The sequence below is a fragment of the Pleurodeles waltl genome, chromosome 10 (assembly GCF_031143425.1).
Source record: "Pleurodeles waltl isolate 20211129_DDA chromosome 10, aPleWal1.hap1.20221129, whole genome shotgun sequence".
In the NCBI taxonomy this organism is placed as follows: domain Eukaryota; kingdom Metazoa; phylum Chordata; class Amphibia; order Caudata; family Salamandridae; genus Pleurodeles; species Pleurodeles waltl.
Window position 1 is genome coordinate 10326787 of NC_090449.1, and position 22441 is coordinate 10349227.

General features: G+C 52.1%; 1 protein-coding gene across 6 annotated transcripts in view; it reads right to left on the minus strand.

The window, feature by feature from the left end:
• Positions 1–7648: 7648 nt before the first annotated feature.
• Positions 7649–22441, minus strand: part of FGD1 (FYVE, RhoGEF and PH domain containing 1) — a 226642-nt gene continuing 211849 nt past the window's right edge. For all 6 annotated transcript variants that reach the window (XM_069209353.1, XM_069209352.1, XM_069209355.1 and 3 more), the window contains exons 15-18: positions 19087–19212; positions 14271–14423; positions 12395–12538; positions 7649–8488 (exon numbers count right to left, since the gene is read on the minus strand). In XM_069209353.1, coding sequence (XP_069065454.1) covers positions 8207–8488; positions 12395–12538; positions 14271–14423; positions 19087–19212 — 705 coding nt within the window. In that variant the 3' untranslated portion in view covers positions 7649–8206. The remainder of the gene's footprint in view (positions 8489–12394; positions 12539–14270; positions 14424–19086; positions 19213–22441) is intronic.

Genomic DNA, 22441 nt, shown 5'->3' on the forward strand with positions numbered 1-22441 from the left:
CCCGCCCCCTGAAATATAAATCCCATAGGATATAATGAAATTTATGTTTCAGCGGACAGGATTTTCTTTTTAAAAATGTATTTTTTTATTAAATTTTCAATACAAATCTAATTTCCGAAATTTTGCATTTACATTGGCAGGATTTGGTTGATCTGATATAAGATATACATACAAACAAACAATAAAAACATAACTTAGGTCTTATTATAATACTCAGAAGGTATTTGTCTGCTGTATCTGGGTGATGGGTCTTGCAGTGTGGTGTTAGTTGCCATGCAATTAGCTGCCTGGTTATACTATTCCCTGCTGGTTCATGCTTTGTTTGTGGTGGTGGGGGGTACCGGTCTGATGTCTATTTGTGGCATATGGTGCAGTAGTACTTATTGTTCATATTCTAATTGTTTACTCATCTCTTGTTAGCCGCTGTGGATAGCAGCGATTTGAGGGTGTGGGAGTGGGAGCACTCTCAACCATTGTGATATATCTCGCCCGGTTTGCTTGGTTATGTTAGAGGTGGTCTGGTGCAATCCAACTTATCTCCAGAGCTGTCACTTTGTCAGGTTCATGGCGGTCTCTCATCGTTCTTGGCCTCTAATCTGTTCACTAAAGTTTCCCAGGCTTCACATCCTGTGTGTTGTTGGCCCTCCCTTGCTAATTTTCGTAGTACCAGAGATTCTGTGCGGGCCCAGCGCAATGTCAGGATGTGCCAGGTTTTCAAATCAGCTGCTATGGACGCTTTCCAATTCATAGCTATCAATCTTTTGTACATCACATATGCTAGGTCTGCAAACTTATGTAGGTGCCTATGTTTCTTTTCTCTCGTTCTCAGCCCTAACAGACAGGATTTAGGATCAACTGCGAACACCAGACCCGTCAACTCTGAAACCTAACCATATGGTCCGTATGGAAATCGTGTGTGTTCCCACTAACCATATGGTCCCCGTCGAGAAAAGAAAAGGCCCCAGCAGGACACCTGAAATGGTGTTTTGACATGTTCAAATATTTGGGGGTGCACATATATCATAGAGCTGAGGATCTTAGAGATGGGAACCTGGGGAGAGCACTGGCTTCTATGAAGGGGTTGCTGCGTTTCTGGAGCGAACTGCCATTGTCACCTCTGGGCAGAATGGCGGTAGCAAACATGCTGTTATTGCCCCGGCTGTTATATTACTTTGCGGCTCTGCCACTCTTGATCCCCAAGAGTTTCTTTCGCAACTTGAACGCAATCCTGTTGCAGCTTATATGGGGAGGGGGCACAGCGCGCGTCGCACTCTCCACACTGCAGCGCCCAGTAGGTGCGGGTGGCCTGGGAGCCCCCAATTTCGAACTCTATTACGCTGCCGCACAGTTACAGTGGATACTGAATTGGATACACAGACCCATACTCGCTCCCTTTCCGCACGTATATTAGGGCGTCGTCTGCATATAATGATATAACGTGGTGTAGCCCACTCCTGATTATTCCCCAACTATTTTCCATGGCCCGTATTCGAGTCGCTAGTGGTTCCATCGCTATAGCGAACAACAAGGGAGATAGGGGGCATCCCTGCCTGTGGCCTCTGGTGATCGGGAAGCTATCGGATATAACCCCTCCTGTTTTCACCCTGGCTTGTGGGTTGGCGTACAGTGTCTGTATCCTCTGTATATAGTTAGGGCCGATTCCCATATTCCGCATAGTGGCAAATAAAAAGTCCCACCCTGGTGTATCGAATGCTTTCTCAATATCCAACGAAAGTACCATTTCATCATATGCATCCGGGGGGTGCCTCCCATTACACTCAGCAATGTACGGATGTTTAAAAAGGTATTAAGTTTTGGGATAAATCCATTTTGGTCGTCGTGTATCAAAGTGTGTATGATGGGAGCTAACCTGTTAACCAATATTTTGCCTAGGATTTTACAGTCGAGATTTAGGAGTGAGAGTGGTCTATAGGATTTAACGTCTGTGGGATTGCGACCTTGCTTAGGAAGAACCACTATTATTGCCTCTCTCTGTGTGGGGGGCAATATCTTACGGCTCCATGCCTCCTCGAACACTCAGCAGGTGAGGCTTTAAGTGTTTCGAATACATAGAGTAGTATTCTATTGGGAGGTCGTCTATGCCTGGCGCTTTGTTCCTGGGCATCTGTGCTAAAGCTAAGTCCAGTTCCTCCATTCTGAGAGGGGCCTCCAGCATCTCCCTATCTGCCTGTGACAGTTGCGCCAAGGGTGATCCTGCAAGAAAGGATTCAAGTTGTTCGGCCGTGCATACTGTGCGTTTGGTATAAAGGTTTGTGTAGTATTCCCTAAATGGCCCATTTATCTCTTCTTGCGCAGTGGCCATTTTACCTTCATCTAACTTTATAGTCCCTATGGGAGACTGCTGACGGTTCTCGCGAAGGAGCCATGCCAGCAGCCTGCCCGATCTATCTCCCTCCGTTTGTAGGTGCATTAGATGATATTTGTGGTCGTGTCGGTGGAGACGAGAATCTGCTTCATTATATTTTGTGCACGCCTCTTTTAGCACTGTGTAAGGTGTCTCATTTCGTGCCACTGCTGTTTCCATTGTTCTCAGTTCCTTTTCCAATTTACTAATCTCTGCGTGAAGGGCGCGTCTCACTCCCCAAGTGGACGAGATACAATGTCCTCTGACGACCGCCTTGTGTGCTTCCCACTCTACTGCTCTTGTGTCTGTGGAATCTTTATTGATTTCCCAGTACTGACTCAGTGTCGTGCTCAGTCCCTCTGCGAATGCCTGGTCCTGGAGAGCTTCCACTTGTAATCGCCAAGTAGGGATTACCGAGCATCTCCTGCCCCAATTTAGTGTCAGTCTAAGCGGCGAATGATCCGACAGTGTCTTGGCCAGGTATTCTGTCCCGTTGATCAGTGCGCATATATCCAGGGTCCCCCATATTATATCTATTCTAGTGTGCACTTTATGAGGTATTGAGTAAAATGAGTATTCCCTCTGTTGGGGATGTTTCATGCGCCATAGGTCATAGAGTCTCATATCACCCGCCCATGTCAGCAAGGGGCACCTGGCATTTCTATTTATTGATCCTTTTGGGGGGGTGTTTGATTTTTCTAACACTGCGTTCGGTGTGCTGTTGAAGTCGCCCCCCCCCAGATGGCCGGGCCTGCAGGGTTTACCAATAATGCTGGGGTAAGCATGCCCAGGATTTCCGCTATTGCACGGTTGGGGGCATAGATCCCAATTATCGATAATTGTCTCCCGTCTAATTGCCCCTCTATTGCCACATATCTGCCCCCCTGATCTATCCTATGCGAGGTTTGGACAAATGGGACGCCACCTGCTATCCATATCAATACTCCTCTAGCGAAGGCCTACTCCAGTAGGTGTGTTTCTTGTAGAATAGCGATATGTACTCCCTGGCGTCTGAGGCGTGCATATACCCGAGCTCTTTTACTTGGTGCACCCAATCCTCTCATATTCCACGTAACTATTTCATATTGGTGTGTATGTAACCCGCTCCAGGTTGCAATGCCCGTCCGGGCCCCCAACATCCTCACCAAATATATAATTAAGGCTAACAACCGCAGCAGTGTTCTCTGTGTTCTGAGTTGACCTATTGTATACAACTTAACTGTCTCCCCCCCCAACTAATTCTCTCACACAACTACGAACTCGTAGTAAACTACTCAACACACTACTACTTAAGAAAACCTGTATCCGTGCTAATACCTGTAGGGGAGCTATTTTGGCAACCAGATGTGGCTCTTATACGGGGCTCACATCCTTTCACAGACATGGTCTGCGCATATGTATGGGCGCTCCCGAAGTGTTAGCCCCCCCCGGACCGCATGCACAATGACATTAGTCAGTGTTCACAATAAAGAGGAATGAATTGTTCAAAAGATACTCATAGGTGGCAACGGCATCCTCTGAGTTGATTCCCGCATCATCCACCCTTGCCCCCTTCGGCTTGTCGCGCAGTTCGGGTGGAAAAGCGGTCTAGCAGCTTGCATTCACAGTGCATCCGCAGATCTGGGGGTGAGCTTCGGGCCCTTGAGCACTTCTGTTATCGTGGAGTCCGAGCTAGCCGAGTCGGAGTCCGAGTTGGTCGTAGGGACCGCCCGGAGTGCCTCAAAGGAATTTTGCGTGTACAGGGGAGTTTCTTTCAGTACTTTTGCCCTTTCTTCTGCTGCTTGTTTTTCCGTGGGTTGTCCCTTGGAACGTTTCTTGGTGCGCTTCCGCGATGGAGAGGTAAACCATTCCTCTCCCCCGTTCATTCCCTCTTGGGATTGTGCGAAGCCTTTGGCATGCAACCACGTCCAGGCATCTTCAGGGGAGGTGAATATGTGGGTAAGCTCTTCTGATATTACTCTCAGTTTAGCAGGGAATAGAAGAGCATATTTAATATTGTGCTCGCGGAGGTGTTGTTTGATTTTTGCATAAGAGTTACGTTGTTTCGGTACCTCTTGGGTGAAGTCTGGGTAGGCATTAACCACTGAGTCTTCGTGTCGGAATGGGCCTTTGCTACGGAATTGCTGTAATATTAAACCGCGGTCTCTGTAGTTTAAGAATCTTGCTATCAGTGGTCTAGGTGGTTGGCCCCGGGACGGCGACCTCCCCGGGACTCTGTGCGCCCTTTCCACAGAGAAGAATTTCAATGGGGACCCATTTATCACTTATTTGATTAGCCGTTGCTCTAAGAATATTTCCGTACTCTGTTCTGGTAGTTTCTCAGGGAACCCTAGGAAGCGAACATTATTGCCCCGGGATCTGCTTTCTGCTTCTTCAGCGCGTCGCCATAGGATCTTCACCTCTGCATCCAGTCGTTGAATTTGTTTTTGATTATCCGAGACCGTAGGATTCATCACATTTAACACATCTTCCGTTGACTTCACTCTCTCCGCCAGATTGCGATGGTCCACTCTAAGTAGATTCAAATCTTGTGATACTGTGTCTATTTTAAGTTCCAGAGAGGATTTAGTGTCCATGATCACCTGCAATACTTTTTCAAATTGTGTAGAGTGGGCTTGGAGTGTGCTTTCCAGCGACTGTAAGGTCGGTATTAGCTGTTGATCGCTCGGTGCCAGTCCAGACGTATTTAGTTTTTTTTTTTTTTTGCGGATTTAGATTTCCCGGCCATGTTGCGTTTCTGTTGGGCAGCTCTTGTGGTGTAGAGCAGCGTTGTTATGTGCTGCTTGGGCGTCGGAGTTCACTGTTGGTGCGTGTCCACCCCTTGGTATGTGATTCCTCGCCGTGGCGCAGCCGAGTCTGCTTGCGACTCCCCTTGGTCGAGCCGGTCAGCGACAGTGCAGGTCGTGGGCAAATAAATGTTAAACACTGCCGCTGATAGTTAAATGTCCTGGGACAGGAGCATGTTCCCTCCTCCGATGTGCCCAGCCACCGCCAGCAAAATAAGATTCTGGACGGTCTGGGTCACTCCAGCCGGCCCGCCCCAAGCACCGCTCCAGCGTATGAATGTGACCACTGGCAGAGACGGGGGAGGGGGGCCGGATGGCAGGGACAAAAGATAAAGGATGGCGGGGTGGGGGGGGGGGGGGGGAGAGCTCCGGTCCCTCCCGCCCAGTCAACCCTCCCCCACTGATCCAGTGGTGCTGTTGCCCCCGTTCCGCGGGGGAGAAGGAGTTCGACTTTGGGCATTGTAGAGGGAATTGTCCCTCGATCACATGGGCATCACCGCCGGGCCCGGGTGATCGCCCGCTGGCTTGGCGCAGCTCCCCTCCGAATGCACCGCAACTGCTTCGCCACTTCTGCCTCGGTTTGTTGCTCCAGGTCCTCGCAACGGAGCAGCGCGCGGCACCCGGCCACGGCACACTATCGCCCCTGCTCCTCTTCTCCGGATGTGAGGGCGCTCCGCCTGGCAGGGGAAAGCCGAGTTAATCGCGGCAGCCGCTGCTGTCCGATGAAAGAGGGGGGAGCAGGGGGAGAGGGGAGAAGCCGTGTACAAATACGGCCCCCCTCTGTTTCATCCCCCTCACCTCGCGCCGCTGTCGCCCAGCTAGCGAGCAGCCCAGCGCCGTCTCAGCCTCCGCGGCCACCTGGAATCACGCGATGTCGCAGCCTCCGGCTCCCCCACGGCCCTCGACGGGCCCCGGCCGTCCCGTCTCCTCACTCAGTGCCGCTCGGTTCTCCAGCAGCACGATGGCCTCCCGGGCTTAGATGCTGTGTTTTAGGTGCCGAGTCCCGCTCTGGGAGCGCCCTACAGGATGTTTTCCGTGAGCCCGAGTCAGAGCTCACGGATTAGGCGTCCGACACGGCCGCCATTTTGGCTCCTCCCCCCAGCGGACAGGATATCCGTTGCGACGGAGTAACCCATCCGCCAGTATCTAAATCAGGCCCTAAGATATCAGGCGAAGGATGGGGGTCAGGCGACTGCAGATAAAGAAAACTAATGCTCGCTTTAAGCGCACTGCTCCAAGTCAGATGCTGCGCTGCCCCTGATTGGCCCTTGCCCTTAACAGTAAGCCTCTTCCGCAGCAAGGGTAGATCCTTCCTAAAGATCTGCAAGGGGCAAGGCCTTCTGCTCAGACATTTGGCCCAAATCTTAGATCTCACAGAATGTGATACTGGAGCCTAAATGACACACCTGGAGCAGTTAGACACAGCTAGAGCAGTCGATACACACTTGGAGCAGCCAAGATACACTTGGAGCAGTCAAGACACACCTAGAGCAATCAAGATACACCTGGAGTAGTCAAGACACACTTGGAGCAATCAGGACACACCTAGAGCAATCAGGACACACCTAGAGCAATCAAGACACACCTGGAGCACCACTCGAGACACACCTGGAGCAGTCGAGACACACCTGGAGCAGTCGAGACTCACCTGGAGCAGTCGTGACACACACAGAGCAGTCGAGACTCACCTGGAGCAATCGTGACACAAACAGTGCAGTCGAGACACACCTGGAGCAGTCGAGACACACCTGGAGCAGTGAGATACACCTGGAGCAGTCGAGACACACGTAGAGCACACCTAGAGCAGTCAAAACACACCTGGAGCAGTTGAGGCCCACCTGGAGCACAATTAGAGCAGTCGAGACACACCTGGAGCACAATTAGAGCAGTGAGACACACCTGGAGCAGTTGAGATACACCTAGAGCAGTTGAGACACACCTGGAGCAGTGAGATACACCTGGAGCAGTCGAGACACACCTGGAGCAGTCGAGACACACCTGGAGCAGTCGAGATACACCTGGAGCAGTGAGATACACCTGGAGCAGTCAAGACACACCTGGATCACAATTAGAGCAGTTGAGACACACCTGGAGCAGTTGAGACACACCTGGAGCAGTTAAGACACACCTGGGGCAATCGAGACACACGTGGAGCACACCTGGAGCAGTCGAGACACACCTGGAGCAGCTGCCACAGCATGGTAGGTACTATTATGAATAAAAACATGAAAGGCGGGATAGAGACACATGGATCGTGCATGGAGACCACCTCACCTCTCAAGGTGAGCCTTCCAGTGAGTGGCAAATGTCGAACAATCCCTCTCACTGCCAGATGTCCTCATTTCAGGGCACAGCCATGGACTGACTAGGGGTGACGGAATCCATGCGAGGCGTGAACCCCTGGCCACGGACGCCATGGCCGTGCAAGCACATCTTGCCCGCAAGCTTGAGGACCGCCACGAGCTCTCATCCTGTTTGACAAAATCCCCAGAAACGGTTTCTTTACAAATGGCTTTCTTTATCTTTACATACACGAAAAACAAACAACATAGGACTGTAAAAAAAACTTTTCCGGTAAATATTTTAAAATAATAACAATAGATAGAGAAGATGTAAAAAAAAAAACATAAAAGTGCCCGATATGAGTTCAAGTAACGCGTTGAGAGCTTGGCGATTCCATGGAAGGTTGCGGATGGCAGTGGCAGGCCACAAAAAACTTTTGGCGCTGCAGGGAACTGGCTTGGATGCTATGGGGTTCACCTGTTCCTGCCCTCCACCTTCCTGGGGGACTTCGGTCTTGTGACGTAGAAGTTCAGGTGATTCCCACATGCCAGGGCTGGCTTCTTTTCCATCCCTCCTCTGGGATTCTCAGATGTGTCCCTTGTTGGGTCTCAGGTGTTTCCTGTTTCCAAGGCCCTGGTGTTGCCTCCTTCCCTTGGGGGCTCAGCTGTTTCTTGCCCAGGGGCTCTGACCAAGTCCCACCATGGTGGGCAGGATCTGCCTCCACCAGGGTCAGGTCTCCTGTGCCGGTTCTTGAGTGTTTCTGCACCAGGGCTCAGGTGTTCCCAGCACCTGTGAGGATTGTGGTTGACCCACTCCCTTCAGCTTCCTCGTCATCCTCCATGATGGCGCAGCCATGTGTCCACTCCTCGCCCCGCCCTGCGCGGCCCAGCACCTCAGTCCAGCGGCGCTGCAGCTCCTCCGTCTCCGCACTGAAGTAGAAGACGAGGTGGCTCTGGCTCATCTTGAAGGCATGGCGCCTCTCGATCCGGTCACCGGCCTCTGGTGGCCCCACCTCGAAGCCAATCAATGGCAGACTGCGCTGAGCCTTCACGTCCTGCGGAAGAGGGACAGCCACAGCTTCATTACAAGTGCTGGAGACTCCAGGGCAATTGCAGGGTTTTATGACAGGCACCAGGGATTACTGATGTGACTGAGGTCCACCTACCCTGGGAATTACTGGTGCTTGAGGTCCCACCTACCCTGGGAATTACTGATGTGTCTGAGGTCCCACCTACCCTGGGAATTACTGATGTGACTGAGGTCCCACCTACCCTGGGAATTACTGATGTGACTGAGGTCCCACCTTTCCTGGGAGTTACTGATGCGGCTGAGGTCCCACCTACCCTGGGAATTACTGATGCGACTGAGGTCCCACCTACCCTGGGAATTACTGATGTGACTGAGGTCCCACCTACCCTGGGAATTACTGATGCGACTGAGGTCCCACCTACCCTGGGAATTACTGATGTGACTGAGGTCCACCTACCCTGGGAATTACTGATGTGTCTGAGGTCCCACCTACCCTGGGAATTACTGATGTGACTGAGGTCCCACCTACCCTGGGAATTACTGATGTGACTGAGGTCCCACCTTTCCTGGGAGTTACTGATGCGGCTGAGGTCCCACCTACCCTGGGAATTACTGATGCGACTGAGGTCCCACCTACCCTGGGAATTACTGATGTGACTGAGGTCCCACCTACCCTGGGAATTACTGATGCGACTGAGGTCCCACCTACCCTGGGAATTACTGATGTGACTGAGGTCCCACCGACCCTGGGAATTACTGATGTGACTGAGGTCCCACCTTCCCTGGGAATTACTGATGCGGCTGAGGTCCCACCTTCCCTGGGAGTTACTGATGCGACTGAGGTCCCACCTACTCTGGAATTACTAATGTGACTGAGGTCCCACCTACGCTGGGAATTACTGATGTGACTGAGGTCCCACCTACCCTGGGAATTACTGATGTGACTGAGGTCCCACCTACCCTGGGAATTACTGATGTGACCGAGGTCCCACCTACCCTGGGAATTACTGATGTGACTGAGGTCCACCTACCCTGGGAATTACTGATGTGGCTGAGGTCCCACCTACTCTGGAATTACTAATGTGACTGAGGTCCCACCTACGCTGGGAATTACTGATGTGACTGAGGTCCCACCTTCCCTGGGAGTTACTGATGCGGCTGAGGTCCCACCTACCCTGGGAATTACTGACGTGTCTGAGGTCCCACCTACCCTGAGAATTACTGATGTGTCTGAGGTACCACCTACCCCGGGAATTACTGACGTGTCTGAGGTCCACCTACCCTGAGAATTACTGATGTGTCTGAGGTACCACCTACCCCGGGAATTACTGACGTGTCTGAGGTCCCATCTATCCTGCATGTTACTGGTGTCTGAGGTCCCATCTACCCTGGGAATTACTGATCTGTTTGAGGTCCCATCTACCCTGGGAATTACTGGTGTGGCTGAGGTTCCATCTATCCTGGGAATTACTGGTGGCTAAGGTCCACCTACCCAGGTAATTACTGGTGTGTGTGCGGTCCCACCTTCCCTGGGAGTTGCTGGTGTGTGTGAGGTCCCACCTTCCCTGGGAGTTACTGGTGTAGGTGAGGTCCCATCTACCCAGGGTGTTAATGGTGTGGCACAGGTCCCACCTACCCTGGGAATTACTGATGTGTGAGGTCCCACCTAACCAGGTAATTACTGGTGTCTGAGGTCCCACCTACCCTGGGAATTACTGATGTGACTAAGGACCCACCTACCCTGGAATTACTGGTGTGACTGAGGTCCCACCTATCCTAGGAATCACTGATGTGACTGAGGTCCTACCTACCCTGGGAATTACTGCTGCAGCTTAGGTCCCACCTACCCTGGAATTACTGATGTGGCTGAGGTCCCACCTACCTTAGGAATTACTGGTGTGGGGTCCCACCTATCCTGGGAATTACTGGTGTCTCAGGTGCCATCTAATCTGGGAATTACTGATGTGGCTGAGGTCCTACCTACCCTGGGAATTGCTGATGTGGCTGAGGTCCCATCTATCCTGCATGTTACTGGCGTCCGAGGTCCCACTTACCCTGGGAATTACTGGTGTCTCAGGTCCCACCTACCCTGGGAATTACTGGTGTCTTAGGTCCCACCTACTTTAGGAATTACTGATGTGTCTGAGGTCCCACCTACCCTGGGAATTACTGATGTGTCTGAGGTCCCACCAACCCTGAGAATTAGTGATCTGTTTGAGGTCCCACCTACCCTGGGAATTACGGGTGTGGCTGAGGTTCCATCTATCCTGAGTGCTACTGGTGTCTGAGGTCCCATCTACCCTGGGAATTACTGGTGGCTACGGTCCACCTACCCAGGTAATTACTGGTGGGTGTGCCGTCCCACCTTCCCTGGGAGTTGCTGGTGTTTGTGAGGTCCCACCTTACCTGGGAATTACTGATGTGACTGAGGTCCCACCTACCCTGGGAATTACTGGTGTGACTGAGGTCCCACCTACCCTAGGAATCACTGATGTGACTGAGGTCCCACCTACTCTGGGAATTACTGATGTGGCTGAGTTCCCACCTTCCCTGGGAGTTACTGATGTGTCTGAGGTCCACCTACCCTGGGAATTACTGATGTGACTGAGGTCCCACCTACCCTGGGAATTACTGATGTGGCTGAGGTCCCATCTATCCTACATGTTACTGGTGTCCAAGGTCCCACCTTCCCTGGGAGTTACTGATGTGTCTGAGGTCCACCTTCCCTGGGAGTTACTGATGTGTCTGAGGTCCACCTACCCTGAGAATTACTGCTGTGTCTGAGGTACGACCTACCATGGGAATTACTGATGTGTCTGAGGTCCCACCTACCCTGGGAATTACTGATGTGGCTGAGGTCCCACCTACGCTGGGAGTTACTGATGTGCATAAGGTCCCACCTTCCCTGGGAGTTACTGATGTGTCTGAGGTCCCACCTTCCCTGGGAGTTACTGATGTGTCTGAGGTACCACCTACCCTGGGAACTACCGATGTGTCTGAGGTACCACCTACCCTGGGAATTACCGATGTGTCTGAGGTCCCACCTACCCTGGGAATTACTGGTGTCTGAGGTCCCACCTACCCTGGGAATTACTGATGTGCCTGAGGTCCCACCTACCCTGGGAATTACTGATGTGCCTGAGGTCCCACCTACCCTGGGAATTACTGATGTGTGTGAGGTTCCACCTACCCAGGTACTTACTGGTGTCTGAGGTCCCACCTACCCTGGGAATTACTGACGTGTCTGAGGTCCCACCTACCCTGGGAATTACTGATGTGTCTGAGGTACCACCTACCCTGGGAATTACCGATGTGTCTGAGGTACCACCTACCCTGGGAATTACTGGTGTGCATGTGGTCCCACCTTCCCTGGGAGTTACTGCTGTGTCTGAGGTACCAACTACCCTGGGAGTTACTGATGTGTCTGAGGTACCACCTTCCCTGGAAATTACTGATGTGTGTGAGGTACCACCTTCCCTGGGAGTTGCTGATGTGTCCAAGGACCCATCTACCCTTGGGATTGTGTTAGATCTGCTATAATATGTGTATATTTATACTACTAAATCCTGTTGTGGCTATAACTCAACATTCTGGAGTGTTTTTTAATAAACTGATAATAAATGTTATTTGGTTGGGTAGTGGGTCATTAAATGTAGTGTTTTCTGCAGGTATTTTCAAGCATGTTGTAAACAGCAGGTGCCAGAAGAGGGCGCTGTAAGGTTGTTCCCTGTGTAGAGATTGTGTGAGTGTTACACAGGGAGCCCTCAGAGAGTATTATGTGGAAAAGGCTTTGCTAGGAGTTTAATCTAGTCTTTACCAGCTATCCTTGGCAGAGTGTCTAACACATCAGTGCCATCCTTGGGTTGAGTGGTCCATGGAGGTGCCATGGCACTGGTGGGTGGACCCCCTACCTCCAGACCTGGCATCTCACCTGCGGGGCTCCGTAGATGTACAGCACCAGGGGTTCGTTCTCGGGCACCACCAGCCAGCCCTTGTGCCAGCCCTTGCCCCCTCGCTCCATGTAATGCATGAAACTGCAGATCACACTGTTCTCTGCCACCACCGAGGCCTGCTTCTGTGGGGGAGAGAGAGATGGGTCAATGAGAGAGGGGTTCACTCAGGGAAAGGTTCAGTGAGCGAGGGGTTTACTAATGGAGCGGTTCATAGAAAGAGGGGTTCACTCAGGGAGGGGTTCATAGAGAGAAGGATTCACTCAGGGAAAGGTTCAGTGAGCAAGGGGTTTACTCACGGAGCGGTTCATTGAGAGAGGGGTTCACTCGGAGAGATTCATATAGAGAGAGGGGTTCACTCAGGGAAAGGTTCAGTGAGCGAGGGGTTCACTCAGGGAGAGGTACATAGAGAGAGGGGTTCACTCAGGGAAAGGTTCATAGAGAGAGGGGTTCATTCAGGGTGAGGTTCATAGAAAAAGTTTCACTCAGGGAGAGGTTCATATAGAGAGAGGGGTTCACTCAGGGAGAGGTTCATAGAGAGAGGGGTTCACTCAGGGAAAGGTTAATGGAGAGAGGGGTTCACTCAGGGAAAGGTTCATAGAGAAAGGGGTTCACTCAGGGAAAGGTTCATGGAGAGATGGGTTTACTCAGGGAAAGGTTCATAGAGAGAGGGGTTCCCTCAGGGAAAGGTTCATGGAGAGATGGGTTCACTCAGGGAAAGGTTCATAGAGAAAGGGGTTCACTCAGGGAAAGGTTCATAGAGGGATTCACTCAGGGAAAGGTTCATGGAGAGAGGGGTTCACTCAGAGAGAAAGTGCTGCCCACATGGGAGTCGAGAGCCAGTGCTGCCCGGGGCAGCTGCTTCGAAGTTGCTCCGTGTTTCTCTGTGCAGGCAGCACCCGTCTGCACTTTCAAGAGGGGAGAGAGGCCCCCTTGCAGGAGGGTGCAGTGAGTGACTGCACCTGCCTGCAAGGAGGCGTCTGGGTGGGTCCATGGGAACTCCATGGGCATGTTTGCCTCTATGCCCGTGTCCATCATATGGCACAGTGGCAGCAGCAAAGAGCCCTTCATTTGCATGTGGCCACGCCCCCCATGCACCGAGGGAATGCCATCTCAATAGTGCAGGCGCTACACGTGTGCCAGCGCTATCTGGCTTACAAGGGGGGGTGCACAAGCGTCTGCAGCCCTTTCTGTAATACCATTGTGCCCCAGAGGTGCGCAAAGCGGGCTGCAGGCCCTACATGTGTGCCAGCGCTATCTGTCTTACAAGGGGGGTGCACAAGCGTCTGCAGCCCTTTCTGTAATACCATTGTGCCCCAGAGGTGCGCAAAGCGGGCTGCAGGCCCTACAAGTGTGCCAGCGCTATCTGTCTTACAAGGGGGGTGCACAAGCGTCTGCAGCCCTTTCTGTAATACCATTGTGCCCCAGAGGTGCGCAAAGCGGGCTGCAGGCCCTACAAGTGTGCCAGCGCTATCTGTTTTACAAGGGGGGTGCACAAGCGTCTGCAGCCCTTTCTGTAATACCATTGTGCCCCAGAGGTGCGCAAAGCGGGCTGCAGGCCCTACAAGTGTGCCAGCGCTATCTGTTTTACAAGGGGGGTGCACAAGCGTCTGCAGCCCTTTCTGTAATACCATTGTGCCCCAGAGGTGCGCAAAGCGGGCTGCAGGCCCTACAAGTGTGCCAGCGCTATCTGTCTTACAAGGGGGGTGCACAAGCGTCTGCAGCCCTTTCTGTAATACCATTGTTCCCCAGAGGTGCGCAAAGCGGGCTCGCACGCCAGTAGTGTCCCGTGCAATACGGCCCAGATATCTCTAGTAGATTCGGAATTAGGGGGCCGGCCCGGCGTTTGAACGTTACCTCGAGGATGGAGCGCCTCCTCTGGGGCGCCTGGCTGTGCAGCACCGGACTGTCGCCGTGCAGCGCTGTGTAGCAGTCCGTGCACACACGGTTCGTTCGGTTGTTGTCGTACACCAGCCGCGCTCGGAACTCGGAGCACTTTCCACACACCACCTGCAAGAGACACCACAGCTTTAGGGGTACACACCAGAACACAGAGAGTCCACAGACAGGTGAGGGCAGGAGGCAGGACACGGCCAGTCCACATGTCGCGACTAGTGATTACACACCTGGCCGGCTCTACGCGTGGCTGGTACTCACTGGGGTTCACTCTCAACCCATAGAAAGGGCACAGGACAGAAGGTGGGGCTATGCCCAGGGTCAGACTTGTGGATAATGACTTCATAAAATGTTTCTTAGTCAGTATTTGGGGAGTTGTTTTCTCTCTCCTGATTTCCTTTTCTCTTTCTCTCTTTTGGTCATTCTTCTCCACTCTCTCCACACCTTGCCCCTCTCTCTTTCCATCTTGTTACACCCCCGCCATGTCTACTATTCCTTCCCTTTGTCATTCTGTCCCAGGATGAATGTTTTTTGCAGTAATTTCATCAAAAACAATTGTTTTGAGTTGTCAGATCAGTTTTTAGCTTTGCTTAGTTTGCCTGTCATGCTTAGTTTTTTATGTTCTCTCAGTGGGAAGCGGGAGCCCCCCCTTGCAGTCTTGAACGTGACGAGCTGGCAGCAGACACAACAGTGGTCTCTGGAATCTGCTCCGTGCGCCACAGCCCCCCCCCTCACCCACCCCCCAGACATGAGTGCCGCGTGACGCTCAAACATGGCACCCCACTCCCCGAGGCCTCGTGGTCTCTCTCAGTGACTCAGGATGGGGGAGACCCACCGCATGTTGTGCCCGCTCAGTTTGGCCCAGTGCCCTACTGCACATGCCAATGAGCCACTCAGGGCCTGTCCTTGGTCACACTGAGTCCGACCTCTGCCCCAAGCCTTCAGCAGCCTTTCAGGTTGGGTGCAGCAGCCAGGGCGGTCCGGACATATTGGGAGTATATCTGCAGCTGGAAACAAATGGCTAAACAGTTGGCCTTTGCCACAGGCCCCGCGGGCAATAACTAACTGCCCGCCTTCCCAATCCGAGCCTGGAACTTACGCCTACCTCACTAGGCCCTGCTGAAGGGCATTCAGTGCCAGCCCTATGCAAATAAACTCCTGACTGCCCAGGTGGGAGCCTTCCTACATGCCTGCAGGGTGGCACGTCAAAGATGTGCCCTGTGGGTGCAACCCCCATCCATCCGCGCACAGGCCTGTGTGACAGGATACACCTCCTCTGGTGTGGCAATCATACACGTGCTGGCCACCGCTGACAACCAGTATCTACCGCCTGACTACAAAAATCTCTCTTTCATTTCACTAGGAGACAACTGGGTGGGATACAGATGCCTGGTGAGGCTGTGCCCTTCCTCACATCTCCCTGGATAAACTCCTTGGCACAGCTGTGGTCCATACTGACAAACCCCTGGCACAGCTGTAGTCCATACTCACAAACCCATGGCTACAACCCCCTGGCCCAGCTGTGGTCCATACTAACATACCCCTGGATACAAAACCCTGGCACAGTGGTGGTCCATACTCACATACCTCTGGATACAAACCCATGGCCCAGCTGTGGTCCATACTCACAAACCCCTGGATACAACCCCCTGGCCCAGCTGTGGTCCATACTCACACACCCTTGGACACAAACCCCTGCCCAGCTGTGGTCCATACTCACACACCCTTGGATACAAACCCCTGCCCAGCTGTGGTCCATACTCACAAACCCCTGGATACAACCCCCTGGCCCAGCTGTGGTCCATACTCACATACCCCTGGATACAAAACCCTGGCACAGCGGTGGTCCATACTCACATACCCCTGGATACAAACCCATGGCCCAGCTTTGGTCCATACTCACAAACCCCTGGATACAACCCCCTGGCCCAGCTGTGGTCCACACTCACATACCCTTGGATACAAACCCCTCGCCCAGCTGTGGTCCATACTCACATACCTCTGGATACAAAACCCTGGCACAGCGGTGGTCCATACTCACATACCCCTGGATACAAACCCATGGCCCAGCTGTGGTCCATACTCACAAACCCCTGGATACAACCCCCTGGCCCAGCTGTGGTCCATACTCACATGCACTCTGTATACAAACCCCTGGCACAGCGGTGGTCCATACTCACATACCCCTGGATACAAAGCCCTGGCCCAGCTGTGGTCCACACTCACATATCCTTGGATACAAAGCCCTGGCCCAGCTGTGGTCCACACTCACATACCTTTGGATACAAACCCCTGGCCCAGCTGTGGTCCATACTCACAACCCCCTGGATACAACCCTCTGGCCCAGCTGTGGTCCATACTCACAAACCGTTGGATACAAACCCCTGGCCCAGCTGTGATCCATACTCACACACCCTTGGATACAAACCCCCTGCCCAGCTGTGGCCCATACTCACAAACCCCTGGATACAAACCCCTGGCCCAGCCGTGGGCCATACTCACAAACCCCTGGATACAACCCCCTGGCCCAGCTGTGGTCCATACTCACAAACCGCTGGATACAAACCTCTGGCCCAGCTGTGGTCCATACTCACACACCCCTGGATACAAACCCCCTGCCCAGCTGTGGCCCATACTCACAAACCCCTTGATACAACCCCCTGGCCCAGCTGTGGTCCATACTCACAAACCTCTAGATACAAACCCCTGGCCCAGCTCGGGTCCATACTCACATACCCCTGGATACAACCCATTGCCCAGCTGTGGTCCATACTCACAAACCCCTGGATACAAAGCCCTGGCCCAGCTGTGGTCCATACTCACACACCCCTGGATACAACCCCCTGCCCAGCTGTGGTCCATACTCACATACCCATGGATACAAACCCCTGGCCCAGCTATGGTCCACACTCACATACCCTTGGATACAAACCCCTGGCACAGCTGTGGTCCATTCTCACATATCCCTGGATACAACCCCCTGGCACAACTGTGGTCCATACTCACATACCCCTGGATACAAACCCCTGGCCCAGCGGTGGTCCATACTCACAAACCCCTGGATGCAATCCCCTGGCCCAGCTGTGGTCAGTACTCACATACCCCTGGATGCAATCCCCTGGCCCAGCTGTGGTCCATACTGACACACCATTGGATACCAACCCCTGGCACAGCTGTGGTCCATACTCACATACTCCTGGATACAAACCCCTGGCACAGCTGTGGTCCATACTCACAAACCCCTGGATGCAAACCCCTGGCCCAGCGGTGGTCCACCCTCACATACCCCTGGATACAAACCCCTGGCACAGCGGTGGTCCATACTCACACACCATTGGATACAAACCCCTGGCCCAGCTGTGGTCCATACTCACACACCATTAGATACAAACCCCTGGCACAGCTGTGGTCCATACTCACATACCCCTGGACAAAACACCCTGGCCCATCTGTGGTCCATACTCTCACACCATTGGATCCAAACCCCTGGCCCAGCTGTGGTCCACACTCACATATCCTTGGATCCAAACCCCTGGCCCAGCTGTGGTCCATACTCACAAATCCCTGGATACAAACCCCTGGCACAGCGGTGGTCCATACTCACACACCATTGGATACAAACCCCTGGCACAGCTGTGCTCCACACTCACATACCCCTGGATACAAACCCCTGGCCCAACGGTGGTCCATACTCAGACACCATTGGATACAAACCCCTGGCACAGCTATGGTCCACACTCACATACCCCTGGATACAAACCCCTGGCCCAGCTGTGGTCCATACTCACATATCCTTGGATACAAACCCCTGCCCAGCTGTGGTCCATACTCACACACCCCTGGATACAAAGCCCTGGCCCAGCTGTGGTCCATACTCACACACCATTGGATACAAAGCCTTGGCCCAGCTGTGGTCCATACTCACACACCCTTGGATACAAACTCCTTGCCCAGCAGTGGCCCATACTCACAAACCCTGGATAGAATCCCCTGGCCCAGCGGTGGTCCATACTCACAAACCCCTGGATGCAATCCCCTGGCCCAGCGGTGGTCCATACTCACAAACCCCTGGATGCAATCCCCTGTCCCAGCTGGGGTCCTTGTCTGCGTGCACAGAGGGATGAGGAACCAGGATATGTCTCAGGGTTACAAACGCCTACACAGGTGTGGCCCTTTCTGACATGTCTGCACCCCTCTGTAGGTAGGAGAGGCCTCCTGGCTACAAACACCGGCCCTTCCAGGGCCCTGACATTGAAGGAGGCCTCTGTGTGGGGCATGTCCCCAGGTCGTGACTGTTGCTGAGGAGTGAGGAGCAAGAATATTCCCCAGCGAAACATTCACCTCTTCCGCCAGGGCCCCTATTTGCATGTCTGCAGGTCTCTGTCGTTGGTCTCTGCTCCACGCTGTCACTCATACTCACTCACATGTCCGGAGACTTCTGTGGCCAGGCCTGCCCTCCGCACTGTCACTCATACTCACTCACTTGTCCGCAGACTTCTGTGGCCAGGGCCTGGCCTCCGCACTGTCACTTATACTCACTCACATGTCTGGAGACTTCTGTGGCCGGGGCCTGCCCTCCGCACTGTCACTCATACTCACTCACATGTCCGGAGACTTCTGTGGCCAGGGCCTGCCTTCCGCACTGCCACTCATACTCACTCACATGTCCTTAGGCCTCCTTAGCAGTGCCCGCCCCTCCTGCTGTCAGTCATACTCACTCACATGTCCTCAGGCCTCCTTGGCAGTGCCCACCCCTCCTGCTGTCACTCATACTCACATGCCCGCAGGCCTTGCAGTGGTGCCTCCGTTTGGTGATGGAGTTGAAGGGCTCGCGGCACCTCATGCACATGGTGACCTCCTTCTCCCGGATGGGCGTGGGGGCGCGCTTACCCAGATCCGTGTTCTGGGGGGAAACAGAGCGGAGCAAGATACAAACATTTAAAACTTAAACGCAGTCACAAGATTATTCTACGAGCTGGCGCCGGGACTGGGGGCCTCTTTGTGAATGGAAACGCGGGGGTAACAGAGTTACACTGAGGTCATGGGAGGACTGAATGAGCAGAGACCGCTGAGGGATGTATTCGTCATCGCAACAGGGCTTGAAGTCCACGCAGAGATGACATGGCAACTGAGAATCACAGGAGAATGACTGCGGCTTAATGTGGATAACAAGATGCCCAGTGAATGAGGGTGCTCTGCTGCACTGACAGACTCAGAATATAAGTGAACTCACGGGAAAGGGATGCATTGTGATTATCTATCTATCCAACTATCTATCTATCTAACTATCTATCATTGTGTCTATCTATCTATCTATCTATCTATCTATCTATCTATCTATCTATCTATCTATCTATCATTGTGCTTTATCTATCTATCTATCTATCTATCTATCTATCTATCTATCTATCTATCTATTCATCTGTCTATCTGTCTATCTATCTACCCATCTCTCAATCTATCATCGTGCTTATCAATCTATCTATCTGTCTATCTATCTCTACAATCTTGAAATGACAAATAATGAAAGTTGATTGACATGAATGAATTCTACAAGAGAAATGTTTACTCGGAATGAAGAAAAAGGAAAAAGCTTTGAAAAACTGACGAATGATAGAGTGATATGAAAGCATATAAACATTCAAAAATAATAATAATTAACATTTTCAGAACAAAGCAAAAAGATGTTTTTTGCGGTACATGATGGTGTTTGCAGGGACTGAAAGGAAGGCCTGCATCGATGCAGTCCAGGTGACTTGAAGCAGCATCAAATGATTTGGAGAGGCGAGATAGAAAGAGGGTTGCTAGGGGGGAAGCAATTATTTTTGCCCTGGTGGCTCCTTCTATCCCGCCTTTAACTCACACCCTCACCAGCCCTCCTCTGCCCTAAGCTTTGCTTTAAAGCACTTCCCTGTCTGATGCTGGCCTCGGGCCTGTGGGGAGTGGTACCATAAACCTACATCTTTATCTCTTAAGAAGATAATCCTTATCTCCAACCTGAGTCCCCACCACATGGTAGCTCATAGTGCCTTGTTCTAGCGCCTCGTCGCCGCTGGAATATCCACAGAGGCCTTTAAACTCTGTCTCTGATGCCCGCCTCTGCCTTCCAGGCTGTGCTGATTTACATGTTTGTGTCTTAACAGTATTTCTGACGAAGACCTCCCTGGCACCATCTCTGTTGCTGCTTCCCTTCGATTGTGTGAGTTTTTTGGAGTCTTTCTCTATCAGGTAGCTACATATAAAATAACCCGCAGCTTAAACGAAAAATACATTAAAAAAAAGTTGTTACTCAGTGGGAAATGCACCATGGTATATTAAGAAACCTCTATGGGTTAATGCACTATAGAGGTCTGTGTGGAACCAGAGAGCCACAGAATTAAATCTTGGTTGGTGCAGAGGAGAAGCGACTTGTGTAATTTTAGTGCTATGAGGTGACAGCGTGTGACAGAAAGCGCTGTGAATATGCAATCAATTATTTTAAGCTTGCATTACACACAGTATAAGATAGGCTGCTACAAAATGCGCAAAAAGGTTTACGATAAAATGGTGCTTCCAAAATATAGATTTTATTAATACCCAGACTGTACATAATGCCATTTTATATATATCTGTCTCTTCAACACCTCTTCAGGCGTGCGTGCAAGGCCGGACCTCATCAGTCGCTGCGAGGACCACAGCGCCACAAGGGCTGGTCTCGAACATGTTTAGGAGCTTTGGAGCGAGTATATCAGAAACCTAGAAGTGCAGAGATATTCACGTTGGCCCTCTGTCTAACTTCCCCCAGTACAAGTGTGAGCCTGGAGTTTAACTGGTAAAGACACATTCTTGGAGTGAGGGAGTCAGAGTGTGTGTGTAGGTCCTGGGGCAGTCAGTGGTTAATGGGCAGTATTCTCTTAGATATCCCAGTTTTAACTGTTTCATTTACCTACTTGACTAAAAAAAACTAAAAGTTGGGCAATTCTGGATCCAACCACAAGATGGCGGAATGATGCACAGCATCTGAATCCAGAAAAGATTCACGCTTCAAAAAACATAATTTCCCCCTTCCAAGGAGAACTTTCAACTGAATATTCAGGCCCGTATTTATACTCCGTTTGCGCCGAATTAGCATCGTTTTTTTCGACGCAAATTCGGCGCAAAACGAACGCCATATTTATACTTTGGCGTTAGACGCGTCTAGCGCCAAAGTATGGGCAAATAGCGTCATTTTTTTGCGTGAACGCCTTCCTTGCGTTAATGAGATGCAAGGAAGGCGTTCCCGTCTAAAAAAATGACGGCGATGCAAATGCGTCGTATTTATACTCCCGGGCAAAAATCACGCCCGGGAGTTGGCGGGTCAAAAAACCCCGCATTTGCGCCACTATTTAACGCCTGGGTCAGGGTAGGCGTTAAGGGGCCTGTGGGCTCAAAATGAGCCCACAGGTGCCCTCCCCTGCCCCCAGGGACCCCCCCTGCCACCCCTGCCCACCCCAGGAGGACACCCAAGGATGGAGGGACCCACCCCAGGGACATTCAGGTAAGTTCAGGTAAGTATAATTTTTTATTTTTTTTAAAAAAAAATTGGGTGGCATAGGGGGGCCTTATTTGTGCCCCCCTACATGCCACTATGCCCAATGACCATGCCCAGGGGACAGAAGTCCCCTGGGCATGGCCATTGGGCAAGGGGGCATGACTCCTGTCTTTACTAAGACAGGAGTCATTTAAATGGCGTCTGGGCGTCGAAAATAATGGCGCAAATCGGGTTGAGGCGATTTTTTTGCCTCAACCTGACTTGCCCCATTTTAAGACGCCCTAACGCCATTTTCCCCCTACGCCGGCGCTGCCTGGTCTACGTGGTTTTTTTCCACGCACACCAGGCAGCGCCGGTCTGCTAGCGCTGGCTAACGCCATTCCATAAATACGGCGCCCGCATGGCGCTTCAGAATGGCGTTAGACGGCGCTAAATTTTTTGACACTAAACTGCGTTAGCGCAGTTTAGCGTCAAAAAGTATAAATATGGGCCTCAGTGTATCAGAAGCTAGTAACCCTTGCCATAGCTCCTAGAGTCATCCTTGACTGGTCCACCGCCTTACACTGAGAAGGTCGCGTGCCCAAGAGCAGTGTGGCCCTGGGGCACCAGTGGTGAATGACAG